Source organism: Notothenia coriiceps, unplaced genomic scaffold, assembly GCF_000735185.1.
Source record: "Notothenia coriiceps isolate Sejong01 unplaced genomic scaffold, NC01 NC01_scaffold00032417, whole genome shotgun sequence".
Lineage (NCBI taxonomy): Eukaryota > Metazoa > Chordata > Actinopteri > Perciformes > Nototheniidae > Notothenia > Notothenia coriiceps.
In genome coordinates, this window is record NW_011365118.1 from 34,432 (window position 1) to 52,886 (window position 18,455).

The 18,455-nt window shown below is 39.5% G+C and overlaps 1 protein-coding gene across 1 annotated transcript in view; it reads left to right on the forward strand.

The window, feature by feature from the left end:
• The first annotated feature begins 4,035 nt into the window (after positions 1 to 4,035).
• The window catches only part of LOC104960839 (partitioning defective 3 homolog B-like), a 21,226-nt gene continuing 6,806 nt past the window's right edge, over positions 4,036 to 18,455 (forward strand). Inside the window, exon 1 of the mRNA XM_010789014.1 lies at positions 4,036 to 4,112. Within this exon, the coding sequence (XP_010787316.1) occupies positions 4,036 to 4,112 (77 nt within the window). The remainder of the gene's footprint in view (positions 4,113 to 18,455) is intronic.

An 18,455-nucleotide genomic window follows, 5' to 3' on the forward strand; every position in this document is an offset into this window, starting at 1 on the left:
TCTAGCTGCACTGAGAGAAAGGTAGCACTTGTGTATGTGCGGGGACAATTCATTGTGTGCACGTGTATGCGTGTACAGTACGACCCACGCAAGCTCAGTTGTCATGGTTTTTGCCCTGCACTATACTCCTGTCACAGCTGTGAATGCTGGGAGTCTACTAACATCTGAAATGTCACACACAAACACACACACACACACCAAGCTACAGGCAGCTCTAGTCGTAGCAGGCGTGTTGTTCTGCTCACTAACAAACTGAGTGATCATCTGTCACTGCCTGAGTTGTTTTTGGAATTGTCAAATGTTAAGCTATAAGCATCTTTCAGTAACGACTGCTACAGTGCCCAAAAATGTTGTTTAAAGTGGAAAATGTCAAGCTGATGACAAGCTTGATTCATTTTGTGGTCAGATTCTAATGTATTTTCTTAACCTCTCTAGTCAAATAGTCATGTTTACAAAAAATCATTATTTGTATTGAAATGTAGACTGTGTGTTTGCTATGCAGTTTAAATGGGCCCTTTTATTCCCATTTTTACGTTCATATTTTTATTTTTTGCGTCTACTGTGACATGTTTACATGCTTTATGTTTAAAAAAAAAGCTCTTTATTGTTCTCATATTTCTGCTGCAGCACCTCTTTTCACCCTCTGTCTGAAACCAGAGCCCAGTCTGCTCTGATTGGTTAGCTGGCTGGCTCTGTTGTGATTGGTCAACCACTTAGTGATGTCCCGCCCCTTAGCCTATCACCTACAATGTGTTGGAGCGCTAGCCAATATAAGTGAAAGGGTAACCTAGTGATGTGATTATGTTACAGAAATTAATCAAAGGACTAAAATATAGGCGTTTCAGGCCGGGTCGGAGTGTGTGGGAGAGAAACCTCCTTTGCAGACCATTTACATGCACACAAACCTGCAACACACTACAGTAACGGGAACACCCAAAATACCATAATTACGTAAAGTGCGGCTTTCTTCTGAATCCACATTTCCAAACTGATTTTGCTGCCTCTTTAAGCAGAACTGTATCAAAGCTGTATCCAGAAGACACACTGAGAGGTTTGTACAACTTATTTTTAGCTGAATAAACACAATAAAGAATATCAGTTAAATAAATTACTATTTGCAATTCCTCACTTAGTCCAACTGCCTCTGTAGAAATATATATACACTCCCTCACTTCATATGCATACGTGCACATTCATTCTGTGCTCATTTGTTTGTGTTTACTCAGTCTGTGGCATCGCACAGTAATCTGCTCTTAATCCATGTGTATGGAAACACACAAAGACATGCACACTTGAGCAGAAGAGCACCAAACCATAAATTCTCAGTCCAATCCTGTCTCCTACAACATGACGTTCTATAATTCTTTGAGGGATAACAATTGAACACGTGGTAAGTTTTATCAATTTAAACAAACTAAACGCTGAAAAAATACTTGGTTATGTATTGGTCACAAAAACACTCGGTTCAGAAAAAGGTATTGTTTAAGAATAGTACTTTTGTTAAAACATTGTTTTATCAACGGACCTTATTTATATACTACGTATTCAAATATATGAAATGGTTCATACAGGATACGAACAGAAGTCTCCTGAGAGGAATTCCTGTGTTCGGTTTACCCTCACATTAACCCCTACATACACACTCCTCTGAATTCCCCAGACTTTGATTAGAAACACATTTGTCTACTATGGGAATATCAGCCAGATGATTCTGTCTTAACTCGGGAACATATAGGTTTGGGGTTAGAAAAACACTAGAAAACAAAGGGTATTTCTTCTTATTGCCTACAAATCCCATTTTAAGACCAAAACAAACAGTGAACTGATCCTACGAACACACTTGTGTAGCCAAAGCCCGATGTTTTGTTATTCATGAGTGCAAAAAACCTATATGGTAATATATTTTTTTTTCTTCATTATATACTGTGAACACGCGCAATTTAATTAATGTAAGTCAATCCGAATACCGCCACCATAAATACTTGCTCTAGTGCATCATATGTTGTTTTTCTGCTGAGAACTACAGTGTCCCGCTGTCTCAGGAAATAATTGAGCCTTTATTGAACATTAAATTATGTATTTGTGAGATTTTTCTAAAGAGTTATGTCTCCATATGAACCAATAGGCTTTGATTTTTGCCTAAGGAAGTCAGAAGGTATTTACAGACAAATGCATTATTTGTTTTGTTTTTTCATAAGATTCATAGACAATAACAAGATATTGAACCACGCCATCCGTTTCCCCTCAAGTACACTTCCACCAAAGCTACCTGACTACTTCCACCAAAGCTACCTGACTGCTTCCCATCCTTCATCTCTCTGAAGCCGGCCTCCCTAATCCTCCATGTTGTCTTTACCCCTCCAAACATGACTCTTTGCTTTTTATTCACGCCATCCGCTTACTCATCTCTCTCACCTCTCAGCCTCCCCCGGATGTCGCAGTCATTTCCCCCCTCGCTCTCTCCCCTTCCCTCTTTGAACACCGTGTTTAAATTGTGCCATCGGTGTCCCTTTCACCTCCCCACTCCGTCGTCCTCGCCTTCACCCCATTCCCTCCCTTGGTTCATAATTCACCTCTCTCCCCTCGAACTCTCCCTGCCACTTCTCAATGGCTTCATAATATCCCTCCTCCTCTCTATATCGCTGTTCTTCATTCAAACTCATTTACTTCTCATTCGCTCCATCTCTCTTCCCCTCCTTTCTTCCCCCTCTAATGCCTTTTCATTCTTTCGCTCCACCTCTCTATTCCCACCTAATATCCCGCTGTCTCTCTACCTGAGATATTGAAGCTATAAAGACAGGTGTTCAAAAGAAAGCAGGGCCAGCAAATCTGTTTTGTATGCCTCCTGGTATCGGAGAGAAAAAGAAAAAGTGATGGTCTGTAATATCGAATTTGGTTGACAGTATTAACTTGAGTGGAGGAGAGGAGAAGAACATAGTTTCCTATAAAACTTTCAACTGTCTTTACCCCTTGGGACACACACTTCACCTTCTTGCATTTTCTACTTTTGGATCTAATCACACTCTTCAACTTGTTTTTATACTATATGGGGACCATGTGTACACGTATGTCTTACAGGAAAGAGACAACAAACAGTAATGTTTTATCAAGGATACAACATTGTACTTAGATAAATATATATGTTAGGCAATTGTATCTAATAGAGATGTGTATTATCAACAAATATTTTCCAAAACTCTGAATTTCACACAACCTGAAAGGACTCTATAATGCTCCATATTATTTTATTTTTTTACTGTTAGAGTTTAGCATGTATGCAGAGTCACAACACTCAATCATCTGAATCATATCTCACTCCCTCACCCCAAGTTATGTTCAACTGAGTCTCATTCCCAGTATTCACTGAACATGGCCTGTGTGTAGTTCAATGTGTGTATGTATGTGTGTGTTAATGGAGGTTGTTGACGTTTGGGGTTTAGTCGGTCTCTTTAAGGAACGGCGCGGCAGCTGGAATCTCCCTAGTGAATAGACCGGGATAATCTCTGGGCGAGCAAATGTGTTTGTGTGTATATATATATGTGTGAGAGGGGAAAAAGTGAGTAATGGGAATAAGTGAGAAGAGAACGAGATGTGTAGGTGAGGGAGAACCAGTGAGATGTAGAGTCAAAAAGGAAGTCGTAGAGATTGAACTGTCAGCAGCTTGACTTAATCTGTTACTTCTCAAGATGGAGACGAGACTCTGTATATGTATGACTTTTTTGTGTGTGTGTATGACCAACCATCCTGTTTTGAAGTAACCTAATCTAGGACTGAGGCCTCATCCCCACCCCCCCTTAGAAAAAACCCTCAGAAGACCAAAACTCTAAATCCCTAATAACTAGCCTTTGTCAATCCTAACTGACTACAGACACACACAGAAACGCAGGCACAAACACACACATAAGGAAAGAGGCTTATGGCTATGCAATACGCAAGCTTAGGCTCACACATTCTTCACAGTTTATTCATATTTCAGGCAGGGAAATATATACTTTTACTTAAATCAACACTAACAAATTGCTCTCTCTTCACCAGATGCCGGTCAGAGCGACAGATCCTCGGTTGGCACCACGATATGAAGAAGTGGAACGTCAGTACGCCTCATTACCAAGGTACTACTTTCTCTGCTTCCCTCATGTGAGGAGGTCAGAAAAGTAAGATGTTTTATCATTCCTCTCCTCTTCCCTTCTTTTTCTCTTTGAAGCCGCTAATTAAATCTGTGAAGTCTGTATGTCTTTCGGGTGTCTCTGGAGGCCTCAGTCTAAGCCAGGAACTCACCTTTCCCCTCCCTGGGGAACACACACTGAGACGGGGGGTGAAATGTAACCCCAGATCTGCTCCCCCACAGAAACATACTTTGGTTTAAGCTCAATCAGTAATTTTCTGGCATGTCGATGAGTGGAGTCTCTGTGTGTGTTTTTTAACCCTCTAACTTCAAACCTCAGCAATTATATTTTGGTGTCTTCCTGTAGTTTTGAACCAGAAAGGCACCATTTTTTTACTTTTTTACTTTTAACGTTTCACTCGGTCAGACATCACATTTTGCTCCACTGTATTTCTCTATGTATTTAGACAGTTTAAAAGCCAGGAGGCAGGTGAGTGGAGGACACAGGAGACACAGCTATTGTCAGAGTTGACTGTCATGCAGAAACGTAGCTTCTCGACTCTCTCTGATTAGCGTGCATTAGCCTATTGCCCGGCGCGTTCTGCTGTTTCCCTCCCTGGACAGCATGAAATATCACTAACATTAGCCAGCAAAAGACCAATAACAGCTTCCTGAGTATACTAATCAATTCCTGAAGGATTCTTTCCATTTATTTCTCATGATGCGTTGTCAAATGCAATCAGATACATATCCAAGTCCAGGGCCGCCATAGCTGTTTAAAAGTATGTTTGAAATGAGCTTGGAACATGTTTAAAAGCACAGCTGTTCACTGACCATTCAAACGTCAAATTCAAATGTCCGCCTTAATGTGAAACACAGTCGAAGACATCTTATATTCTACTGCCATCATCAGTCACGTCCTGCAGCATCTCATTTTTCATTTGCAACCTTTCCACTTTCACTGCCTGAAAGGCCTCAACTCTGATTATCTTTTTTTCACTCCTTAAATCTATTTTTTTCTTTCTGCTACCTCCTATATTCATTCCTGTTCCTTGCTCTACAGTGCCTTAGTTGTTAAATGTATTTCCTATTATTTGTTTATCGTTCTATGGTAAGGGTGTTAAATTAAGCCCTAAACTGTATCCAAAAATAAAACTCATTCAACAAAAATAGGTGTGCCAACTTTAACAGTAGAAACTCTGAGAAGTTGTTACTAGCTTTTTCTCACCTTGTTTTATGTTGCTGTTAAGAACCAACACCTTAGCAGACTAACAAGCCAACAACAAATGTTTGTTTTAGTGTGGGTTTGTGTGTGTGTGTGTGTGTGTGTGTGTGTGTGTGTGTGTGTGTGTGTGTGTGTGTGTGTGTGTGTGTGTGTGTGTGTGTGTGTGTGTGTGTGTGTGTGTGTGTGTGTGTGTGTGTGTGTGTGAGACAGAGTGAGAGAGTGTGTGTGTGTGTGTGTGTGTGTGTGTGTGTGTGTGTGTGTGTGTGTGTGTGTGTGTGTGTGAGACAGAGTGAGAGAGAGGGGCAGTCAATGTGTGGAATGACAGACAGAAGTTTAGAACGTTAGACACTTTATAGCCAGGTTCCCACCCCTGTTCAAATGGTGAGGGATGGCTGTTTCACACCTATTTGTGTGTGTGTGTGTGTGTGTGTGTGTGTGTGTGTGTGTGTGTGTGTGTGTGTGTGTGTGTGTGTGTGTGTGTGTGCGAGAGTGAGAGTGTGCGTGCGTGCGTGCGTGCGTGCGTGCGTGCGTGCGTGCGTGCGTGCGTGCGTGCGTGCGTGCGAGAGTGAGAGTCTGTGTGTGTGATGACTTTGGCAGATGGGAGCGAGAACAGTGATGATAGTTTTGAGGGCTGGCTGTGGTATCTGAAAAGCCATGGGAAATTGGACACACACACACTCACATACAGTACACCCTGTCTCTGTTTCCACTTTCAGACGTGCACTGTAATCCCAAATCGCTGTGCCAATTTTACATGTAGGCCTCGTGTTTGAAAAGCACCCCAGTCATTTATCAAATAAAACTCATTCTGATAATCTGCCTTATTATAACGGTAATGGTTCTCAAACATTCTCTGCATGGCTCAATTATGATTTATAACAGTTACATTGCCCAGAGCCAGGGCCGGAACTACACACAGGCTCTCTTGGCACATTGTGCCTGGGGCCCTCTCCCACTGAGGGGTGAAAAACATGAAATGCTTACATAATTAAAATATGTTAAACATTATTCAATGCAGGCTTAATACAAAAAAAAAAAAGACAGACATATATAGGCTTTATGATACTCATTCTCATGTAGGCCATTGGTAGGCGCTACAATTTACCAATATACCATTTATGATGATTTAACGGTATCAAAAGACAATTGGTTCGATGACCAGCATCACACCCTGTAACAACATAAAGCTAATTTAAAGAATTAAACATTTAAATAAGATTGTCACACAAGAACAATGCAAAATTATTTTTGACTTGTTAACAAATCTGTCACAATCAACAGGTGAGGAACGTAGCAAACAGCTGTTTCAAGATATAGTGACACTGTGTGAATCTGCTGTGACATCATCCTTAACATAACAAGTAGAAGAACGTATCCACTTCTTCTTATAACTTGGTCGGCATACAAACAAATTATAATCGCTTTGAACAGTAGGTTTGCTTTTTAAAAATCAGACCATTGGCAGGATGTACAAGTGATTATTTTCTCTGACTAATTAAAGGTCTGAAGTGTTTAAAAGAACCGCGATCAAAGACATTCCAAGAAAATGTAATAGCCACAACTTTTGCTAATGTTAAACCACAAAAGAGTTGACTTGAGTGTGTGTGTGCTGAACCATGTAGTGTCATTGCAGCATTAGAGAGAACAGTGGCTGAGTTTCAGTTTACAGCCTTGTAGATACATGCAGTTAATAGCCATGTATTGCATAGTGTCATGTGGCTGGTGCCAAATATTATGCGAACGTTGCATTTATATCCTAACAGCCTCTCATATTTGAAGTGAGTATGTATTCAACAACAAACACAGAAATCGTAAAGCCAAAAAACTCTCCCAGGTTTACTCAAAAATGTTTACCTATTGACTCTTTTTCCTGCTGTCTTTATGTATTCGTCCCTCCTGTCTCTGCATTTCTCCTGCTGTCAATTAACTCTGGAGATATTTCAGCAGCCAGCGAGTCAGAGAAACAGAGATCATGTTTGGAAACCACATCCAGGCTGTTGACCTTATCAAAACATATTATTTAGCTACCGGTCCAGAAATAGCTAGCAGGCTGTGTGTATCAGGTGTCTGCATGCCTGTGTACCTGTGTGCCTGTGGGGGAGGGACCAGGTGTGTGTGTGTTTATATGATTCCATATGAACCATACGTTGCTCTAGGGTGCGTGCGTGCGTGCGTGCGTGCGTGCGTGCGTGTATTTTTGTCAAGATTTTGATGGCTCTAAAATTAAAACATGACCCAACAGTGGATGATGTTTCCCTGCCTAAAGCACAAACGCTACCTCACTAACTGTCAGCAAATTCACAGCATAAAATAGAGAACGTATATTTTGCTACTCAGTAAAACTTTTAAGTGTCTCAGTGAAAAAATATATCAGACTGAAAGATAAACAAGTGTATACGTCAATTGTGGCCAAAGTAATTAAACTTGAATTAAAACAAAGCTTTGATTTTATACAAAATTATACAAATTTGACAAACATTTGTATCATAATAATCATACTTCCCTTGCTAAAAACAGTAAATTCACTAAGAAAAATGTCAAATACTCTTTAGTTTTAAAGTAGAATAAATGTTCTTAATAGCTGAGGGATGCATGTTGTTCATGTATGGAAGAGGATAAGGGCCACAATAGGACCAAGAGAAAAGAGAAAAGTCAAAATGTTTGTTTTTTTCAGAATTCGATAAAATATTGGAACTCTGACTCTGAAAACGTAAAAAACTCTGAATTCTGGGAATAAAGTCTAAATCATTGTTTTCCTCATAACTCATACTGTAATCTCAGAGTAAAAAAACCTATACATGAGTCTTCTCCCTTATTCATGGATAATGATCAGTGACATCAAAAGACAAAATGGGGGACACAACATGTGTCCTTTCACTTCAAATAACCCCAGGTCTTCTCTCATTGCCCTCTTCTCAAAATAACCTCTCCATCCTCTTCCTCCCCCATCCTCCACATCTCACCTTCTCTCTATTTCAACATGTTCCTATTCTTCTCCCCCTCCATCTCACTTTCCCTCAGTGGTGTTATTATCCTGATACAAAAGACCCCCCTGTTGAGAGTGCGTGTCCCTATTTGTTGAGGATTAAGACTATAATTTACATCTGTGTGCTTCAAGAGCGCCTAAATTAAAGCTGTATGTTTTCATTTAATGACATTAGTTAAGACGGGCTGAAACCACAAGGAGAGAGGTGATGTCACTCAGAAACATTACTGTGTGGAAACAAACCTTGAAAGCTGCAGATTTCAGTTTAATTCTACTTGCAACTTTTGTTAATATTTTGGATGCTGTAATCTGTGTGAAACCATTAGTTCGATGAGTGTGTGTGCACCTAAATGTGTGTGTGTGAGACTCGGTCAATCTGAGGTCAGTAGATGGCTATCTGACCGTGCGTATGGTCAACATTAGCAGGTTGCGCCCCTGCCATATGTGCACCATTACTGCCCCATTTGCACATTATTGTTCCTGAACACACACACAAACAGCAATAGGCATGTTTGTTTTCTCCTGTATTATTCATATTAAAAAAAACAAAGCTAAGAAAAAAAGGGGGAACAATATCAGAAGAAAGGAAAGATAGAAAGAAGAAAATCAAACAATAAAGAAATAAACTGTTCGACCTAAAATAAATGGGTGGACAATAGCCACCATTGGTAATTGGTTCACATTTAAGTGTTATAACCCACTCATATCCATAAACTCATCCAATGTAGGTTTCAAAGCACACAGAACCGGACAAGTCACCTTTGATTAAGAACATGATGTCCCTCTCCAAGGATCTCTGTTGATAACAGCGATCAGTTGTTCTAAACTCAGCCTTGACCCAATTGGATTAGCTAAACACCCTTACCCATTTGTCCTCGTTATTACTCTTATTGGATTAAAGGAACCAATCAGAGTTGCTTTTCAGGTCTCTGGGAAGGCTGTCACTTCCTCATTACAATGATAATTGGACGGTTAGTAATTAGAAAGCAGATGTTATGTGCGCGCTGTCTCCGCGCGTCTCTCTTCGTTGCATATCTTCATTTATTTCCCTCCATTCTTTGCCATTCTTGTTTTGCATCCTCCTCCCTTCCAGGCCCTAGTTCTCATTCTCTCTGAACTTGGGGTGAAAAGGACATTGTTGAATACTGTTTCAGTCCGCTGAAGGGGGGGGGAATTAAATGTCTCTCGCTTCTCGTTCTGTCTCTCTCTCGAGAAGAAGAAGAAGACCTCCCAACCAGGCCTGAGAGTTTCCCAGACCACTTTAAAACTGTGGCACAATCCCCCCCATTGTCCAGTTGTTTTTCTCTGTGTCTCTGTACTCATGGAGCTTGTTTGTTGGCCATGAAGGGGATCCCAAGTAAGACCCTGCCTCTCATAGACTGCATCCCCCCCCCTCCCCATTTTCCATCTCTCTTGACCCTATCTTGTTCCTAGCTTCTAGTGTTTCTGATGTGTTCACCCTGTCGCTGCTTTAAAGAATTCTGGTCCCAGCTTTGATCTTGATCGTGGCCCCTAGAAAGTTGGGTTACAACCCATAATGTGTAGCAGAACCATAGGGTCCCCCCGTTTGACAAGAGTATGATATGCTTTCATATGTCTGGACCCCGGGGTGAGGGAGCAAGTTTCCCTTTCAGGTTCCAGCCGGCGAATGTTTAACAGGTTTTCTGGGGTATGCTGGAGTTGAGCTGGTGTTAAGTGATACTGTGCTCATGTGGAGTGAAGGGGATTTGCTACAAATTGCGAAATGTACCGAGATACACATTTTGAATAAAATAACTCCCAGGTGTACCCTTCGGTTGATAACTCACCACTTCCAAGATTTGTATCACACCTGGCTTTTTTAAGGGCCGGTAATGGTTCGCCTTTACTTTATGGCAGTTAACTCATCACCCAAAACGTGGGGAACACATCAAGTAATGTTACGTTATTATTTATGTCCGTCCAAAGAACAAAAAGATGGACTGTGCTTCATGCATCTCAACAGTTGCAGCTGTGAAAGTTAACATCTGGCAGCAGCCTAATGACCATCTGCGGCTCCTGAGCTGCTACAAGCTTCTTTTTCTAGGGATTCTCAAAGTTCTGCTGGAAAGTTAAACCATAATCTAAAGTGTTTTTGCTTCCATTCAAAGTCCTATTTCACAATTATAAAATCTATGAAAGGCATCAAGACGAATGTGCGGAAAGAGTTGAGCTCGTATCAAGTTCTTTGACACCAAATGGAAGACACCATAAATTGTTGTGATGATTTATGAATCCTTTGGAGGAGGAAACATCTCACATTACCACAACAGGGACATGTTTGAAATAAAGCAGTGAGTTAGTGTATGGAGGAACATGTTTACTTTCAGCTCCGGTATCCTACAACCAAAAGTTGCAAAATGGTTTTCTATGAAACTTGAAAATGAACACTGACAGAGCAGTACAGTTGTTTTTCTTAGGTATAGTGCAAGCCATAACTTTTGTTTAGACACTACCCCATATAGATTATCCTTAAAAGTCTTCGTATTATTCCATGACCATATTGTTCATAGTGCTGTTTTTTTCTTACAAGCACAGTTTCAGAATGTCCCTTCATGCACCGGATTAGCGGCTATTGAGGGATCGTAATTGTGTCAGCAATTTGTATCCTGTGGTCATGCACAGAGCAAAATGTCCCCAGCTTGAAACTATTACATCTTGCTGAAGGGGGAACCTTATTGGCTCAAGATGTGAAATAATGTAGGGTTTCTTTGAATGGGAATGGGTATTATCAGTAATGGATTTCACGATGTTTCAGGATGTCACCTGTAAGTGGTTATGTATGACACTGCCATAACTAAATGTCATCCTTACTTTGAAGAATTCCAGCCCGTAGATATGGACATGGCCCATTCATGTACTTACAAGGTGCTGCGTATTCATTGCAAATGTGATGGATCTATCTTTATGGCTGCTGCACACTCAAATGTCCAAAAGTTGATATTGTTCTCGACTTGGTTTGCACCATTTAACATGACTTATGGCCCCATTTGAAGTTACCATTTTCTATAGGCTCTCCCTGTGATAAGGTTATTATTTTCTCTTATAAGAGATTGAGAACATGTGTATATTGTAGAGGCGCATTTCAGAGCAGTCAAAGGAAATACCTTTAAGTATTTCCTTAAAACAAAACATTTAACCTTGATTGAATAACTGCATTTATACAAATATATACAGACTATACTTGCAATTTTTCTTTAATTATCTCGTAATTTAATTTAAAATGTAATAGTGAGGTTGAAATACGTTATTAGTACTCGTGGTATTTATAATGTTTAATTACATATTGGAGAGACATTTTATTGTAATTAGTTTGTTTCTTTGGCTGCTGATACCTACTTACCTACATTATTGCTATCTGCTGAAGAGGAGTAGGGTCACATGTGTCAGAATAATAAGATTAGAGTCAGAATTCCGAGATAATTATTTTTCAAAAAATCTCAAAATGCTGATGTTTTTCTCAGAATTATGCCTTTTTTCTCAGAACTCCAAAAAATGCACTTTTGATCAGATCCCTAAAAAAATATGTATCCGTCTAACTAGTTAGATTATAAATATATACTTAAATTATCTCAACTTCAACTTTTAGATTGTCTTTGAGTTCACTTGGTTGCGGCTGGAGTTGATGTCCAACAGTCAAGATGAGATAATGTGCTGGAAAAAGAGCTACAATGACATGAACCAAAGTCTTGAGGGCCATTCACCCCCCTGATTTGGTAGTCTTAGTATAGTTGTTAGTTTGTTTACCCATCAACTGAATTCTCATCTGACATGTTGATCAGAATATAGTCCATGAGGAGCTTGCTGCAGTAAATTGTGGCTCTCGACGATTTTTTGGCTGTAGCTTCATCGCTCGGTTTCCAAATGGCATGGCCGTATTATGATGGGATGCGAAACACCACTCCAAATCCCCATTGTTCTGCCCTCTCTCTGTTTCCGAGGCAACAGTCTCTTACCATCTGGAAGGCCCTCATCCCTCAGTTCCTCTCACTTTCCTCTAATGGGTTTCTCCTCTGTCCTTCTCCCATCTAATTTTCTTTTTCTTTCAGTACGGTTTCTCGTTTTATTCTCTCAGGCAATTTTCTTTTTTACTTTTATGGTGCTCTAATTTGATTCCCTCTCCTGTTTTCCCCTTTTTCTCGCTGTGGCTTTTTCTCATACTTTTCACTTTGAGTACTTACCATACGGCCGTGTTCTTTTTTTCGCTCTCCGCTATCCTCCTGTGGTCATTTTCATATCAATCCCTGCTGGCTCTGTCTTTATTTCATCTTAACACTTCAGATGTGTTCTTTTATACGAGTACTCTGTATTATGCACCCTCACACATTCACAGCCACACATGTTCATAGACTGAAACACACATGGTGTATTTGCAAGTTGTGCGTACACACACAATTACATACACAGGGGATGTAATCATGTAAGTTTCCTGGACCGGTCAGTTTGTAATTCATGACATCCAGGTGTATTAATCATATTTGAAAGAACTTTATTGACAAAGACAGATCGGCGCCCCTGAAAGGTGTTTAGTTTCATTCAAACGTGAGCTGAATGAGCAAGCGTCCGAGAGTGTGTGTGTCCGTATGTGTGTTGTCTCTAAAGTAGGGCCCATTATTCTCAGCAGATGCTGACCTACAGCATGCCAGTTCTCTGGAGGGCAGCACTTGTCTCTCTTCCTTTTTTCCTCTTCTTCATCTCCCTTCTCCCCCACCCTTCCATCACTTTCCTTTGTTGTCCATCCCTTCTCATTTTCTGCTCCTTTCTTCCTCGTCCTTCTTTCATGTTTCATTCTGAGCTTCACAAGACATCCATCTGGGGAGGTTCAATCTCTCTTACTTGTAGTCATGTTTGTCATTCCTTTTTCTTCAGCTTTGAACTGTGAAACTCCTTTTCCTTCTTAATTTCCATCCCATGTCTTCTCCTCCTGTCCTCCACCTTTATTTTACACCCATAGCCTTCTCTTTTACTTGACTGTCTTGTTCACTTCTTCTGAACGTAATGGCTTGCATTGTGGGTACATATGGTTAAGTACTATATGCCAAGGACACTGCTTTGAGCTTGTTTCTAGATTGTAGAAACAAGATGGTAGATGGTCATCATAAGGAAACTCTGGAAAGATGGTAAGCTTAGGCATTGACCTCAAACTGTTGGGGTTAGGAACTGACATGGAATGGTTAGGGTTAGGTGTTGACCTCGAAAGGTTATGAATAGGCATTGACCTTGAAAATGTTAGGGTTACGCATTGACCTTACAATGGTTAGGTTTTGACCTAGAACTGTTAAGCTAGGCTCTGACCTGTCATTGCTAAGTTAGGGATTTTCCTATGTTTAAGGTTACGATGTCAGCATATCCTGCAACATTTTTGCGAAAATTCCCAAACCAAGTGTTACCATTTATACCAAATTATACTTCGAACCCTCTAATATGGAATGGAGGACACAGCCATTGTCTTTTCCCTTCCTCCTCTGTCTCAGACGTGCACGGTCACACCTATTTATCTTCTGTCAACACAATCTTCTTATCTTCTTTAAATTCATCTCCTTTCTCTCTGTCCTTTGCTCTTTAGTTGTTTCAAGGAATACAGATTAAGGTTGTATTCTATGGTGGCCTGCCCTGTTTCTAAAACTCAACTTTGTAGCCAGGTGTTTTAACACAAAGTTCTTAGTTATTACATAGTTGGCACGTCCTTCTAAACACTAAATTAGTATGCAGGTCAAAAGAGCGAGGGGTTGCATTTTCATTTCACTGAAACCTAAATGCATAACCCCCAGGTGAGATGCTGCCTGGTCTGTTTTTTGCACCATCTTAATCCTCTTTTCAACAATATTTGACTAAAATGTGATTGATATTCAGGTTTGTATTTCATATAGCTATACACTTGTTGACCTAGGTCTCTCAACCTCAGGAACTCATTCAAAATGAGATTTGACAAGGAGTCTAGTCTTTAAAATGTAACCTGTTTTATAATAAGAGGTTATGAAACTGAGGCTGCATCACTTTCAACATTTAAGTCACATAAGTACAACACATAAGTAGCTTACTAGAGACTTAATAAACCTTTTTTTGTTTGTATACCTTTTTGCCTGTTGACTTGTAATATTTTGTCTAGTTTTATTTTCCGTGAGTGAATTGCCCTTAGAGGATTGGGAAATCAACTGGAGCCATGGTGCTACTGTAAAGCTCAACGTAGAGAAACAAACAAGCAGCCCTGTCCTGCTACTTATTGGAAAGTTTACATTCCAGCAACTTGTGGTATTGAGCAACATATTAGCCAAATATCAAATGTCATCTTTCCTCATCCTTAAAGGATGTGATAGAACAAGCAACATTGTAATACTATTATTATTGTATTATTTGTACAAGGTAAAAAAAACTCCTATAACACTAGAGCTATCTATAGCTCTATCATACACGGACAATGCTGCTCCTTAGTTGGGCCCCCATCTGGTCAAATGTTCACTTTGTCCCTGTGAGTTGTAGTTTTGACACTCATTCCTTTAGTGTGATGTTGTGTACACAGTCAACATATGCATATTTGAGATGTTTTAATTTTTCCATAGAAAATGAGCTGTATTAGCTAGAAATATTATTTTACAAATAACCATTTTAGCTTATTATTAGCCTAGGCTAGTTAAAGCTTATTGTTTGCTCTAATGAGTAAATCACTGGTTAATCGACAAAAAACCATTGGGAATTTTGAAAGATAAATCCGACACTGTCATGAGTGTAAACTTATTTTGTTCTTGTGCAAGAATGGTATGCATAACAACAATTACTATGGGGCAGGGCTTGGGAAACAGGTGGTGCTTATCAAAATAAATAACAAAAAACTGTTTTAATGGTATTTATTAAGACTGTTTCGAACATATAACACTGAGTTCAATAATAGGTCTATCGTGAGATCCTAAAAAAATATCAGTTTTTAACCATATTCAATGTCCATGATAATGAACCATTCATTCAGCTTTTCTTCTACAGCAGCTTATGGGTAATCAATGGTCCAGTCCTCCATCAAATGGTTGTCCACTTTACCAAATGGCATTCAGGGTTTTCAATGTTTTGTCTATGTATTTGGTATGCCCCTAATCCTAGTTGATAATACCCTTCCTTAGCCTTTGACCCCATCTTCTAAGTGTTGGGTGGGAACTGATGGAGTATCATGTGACTTTAAGGGGTCAGGAGTCTAGGGAGGGTTAGGGCTTTCCAACACACACGCTCACACAATCACCAACACAAACCAGATTGACAGCTGAACCAACAGAATACCATCTCTGCCAAACACACACACTCACACACACACAGTATGTAACCACTTAACCATAAGTAGAAAAACAGCTTAGTGTGTTATTGGGCTTCTCCTTATAAAAACTCTCTCCTCTACTTCAAGCGTCACTCCTTAATGATTCAGCTCAGTTCTATTAAGAGTTTATTGTTTCACTTATCACAGTTTATACAGTTCCAGATGCCACAGAATGTACCTGTGCATTGTCCTCACGCAACAGCTGTGTGTGGTGTAACTCAAAAAGACAACTGTCAATCATGCTTAAAGCCTTTTCTGCTTGATTCTTTCAAATCTTTGTTATATTATTCTCACTTGGTTCCAAACACTGTTGCAGATGTTACACTTGGCGGTGTGCCTTTATGTTGTGTTTTTGAGTTTGGACACATTGTAGTAAGCCTTAATTGTAAGGCACAATTCATGACAGCAACTTGATGATTACCTCTCAAGATGCTCCCTCAGGATCAGATGACATAATTGGATTTTGAAGCTCTTTGCAATATAGATGTGCATATTCGTAAGTAACACCAGGTTTCCTCAGAACTCATTTAATGGTTTGAAGCCCATAATAATAGCACTGTGAAAAAGAAACATTTGCTTAACTCTTGTTGTTACTATGTGATATAGGCAGCTAATAATAATCCAATTATTTATAGATATATATGTTTCAACACGTGTTTTCATAGTGAGGACGCTTAGTCTTTTTGTAATTCCATTAGGCTTTTCTTTCAACGTTGTCAACGATTTTCGATTACCAAATCATGTTGACGATTTTTCTCAATAAATCCATAGATAACTTGACAATATCATTGACCTTGATAATTGACAGCATATTGATTTACTAAACTCTACAAAGTCATTTGCAGAAACGCCGCACGTTTTAATACACGTTTTAATTATAATTCCAGTACATTCCTTCTACAAAATGACTCCCCCTCCCCTTTTCCACCCTTCCTTGGATAGAAGATAAAATATTTCTCCACCCTTCATTATTTCTCACTTAAGCTTTTATTGCCTCATTGTTTGGACGGTGATGCATCTGTGATTAAAGCTTCATAATGAAGTATCACATTAGGAAGATGGAACTAAGTTAAACTCATTTTAACTCCGGGGACGTTACATCACAGAGGCTCCATTTTCACTGCTGCTCACCAAATGACATTACAACAGCAGTTGTGGAACAATTTGAGCTATTAATCTGCTTTATTACCAGACTGTCAAAATATCGTGACTCTCATTGACAAAGAATCTGACGCTTTTGAATGCAATTTGAATATATGAAGTGTTTTCCCAACACCAAGCCCAAAATCACTTTTAAATTGATATAAGCAGGAGGTGAAGACTCGGCTCTGTAAAGACTCATAAAGATATAACTGGATTAAAGCTGCAGTAGTTTATCTCCCCTCCTTTCCCCACTCACTTTGAATATCACTCCTTACTTCCCCCCCTTTCCCTCCCTTCTCTCGTTCTCACCTTCTATAACCCTCCCCCGCTCGTCTCAAACTTTTCCTCTCTTCTCATTTTGAGGCGGTGTTGTTTGTGTTTTTGCTTTTGGTTTTATTGAGACAATCCATCTGCAAAATGGCTGTCACAGGCTCTCAGGAGATTTTTTATGTGTCGTGTCACAACGCAACGTCGTGTCTCTCTATCTTAAAGGTATTTGTGTCTCTCCGGGACAGGCTTGGATGATCGATGGCTGTGTGTGGGTATGTGTGTGTATGAGTTTGAGTGTGTTTCCAGTAGTCTAACAGCTGTATCCAGCCCTTTAAGAGAGAGTAAGTGGAAGTGTGAGTGTTTATGAGAGAGAGGGGCAGGTGCAGAAGACATATAACAAGTCCTTGTTTCCTCTAAATCCATCAGAAATCTCTTAAATACCAGGCAATTAGAAAGGATCACACTACTCTCAATTACTGTCAGACCAGGAGAAAATCTTCCCAATTATCCTTTCAAATATCCAACCTACGTACTATCCAGTGGTGGAATGTAACAAAGTACATTCAATCAAGTATTCTACTACTTACATATCATTTTGAGGTACCAGTAATTGTATCTACCTTTGTACTTCTACATTTTTGACAATATTGTACTTTTTACTGTAAATTGTTCTGACACCTTTAGATACTTACATTATTCAGATTATTAGCTAATACCAGTGGCAAACCGTGTCTATCACAACTGGACCTTCTGTAGACGCACAAACAACCCCTGCAACGTTTTTTTTTTTTTTTCTAACACAAAACCACTGAAATGCGTAGTGCATGGATGGACCGAGAAAGACAAACAAATCAACGTAACACTGTAATATTACAGATCAACAACACAGATATGATTCTCATGTATTCATTTTATTTACATTTTATACAATAGTATTTAAATAATTAAATCGATTTTGTGTTTGTTTTATCTGAATGTTTCAGGGTATTCTCTGAATACCTTGAAGGCCCTGACGGTTCACCACTGGCTAATACACAATTTGAATCAACTAAAAGAAAACACATTGACATATAATATACATGTCAATATATAGTTTACGATATAGCATCAATATACAAAGTAATTAAAAAGGACATATGTTGTGCCTCTACTGTGACATGTTTACATGCTTTAATGCTGAAAACATTCTTTATTTTTCTCATACTGCCTGGAGCACCTCTTTTCGCTGTCTGTCTGAAACCAGAGCCCAGCCTGCTCTGATTGGTTAACCGCTTAGATAGGTCCCTCCTATTAGCCTATTACTACAATGTGTTAGAGAACTAGCCAATATAAGCGCTAATGTTACAGAGTTCACTTTTTTCCAGAAGTAAACATGTAATTCCAATGGAGGCATTTTGGGCAGGGGGGG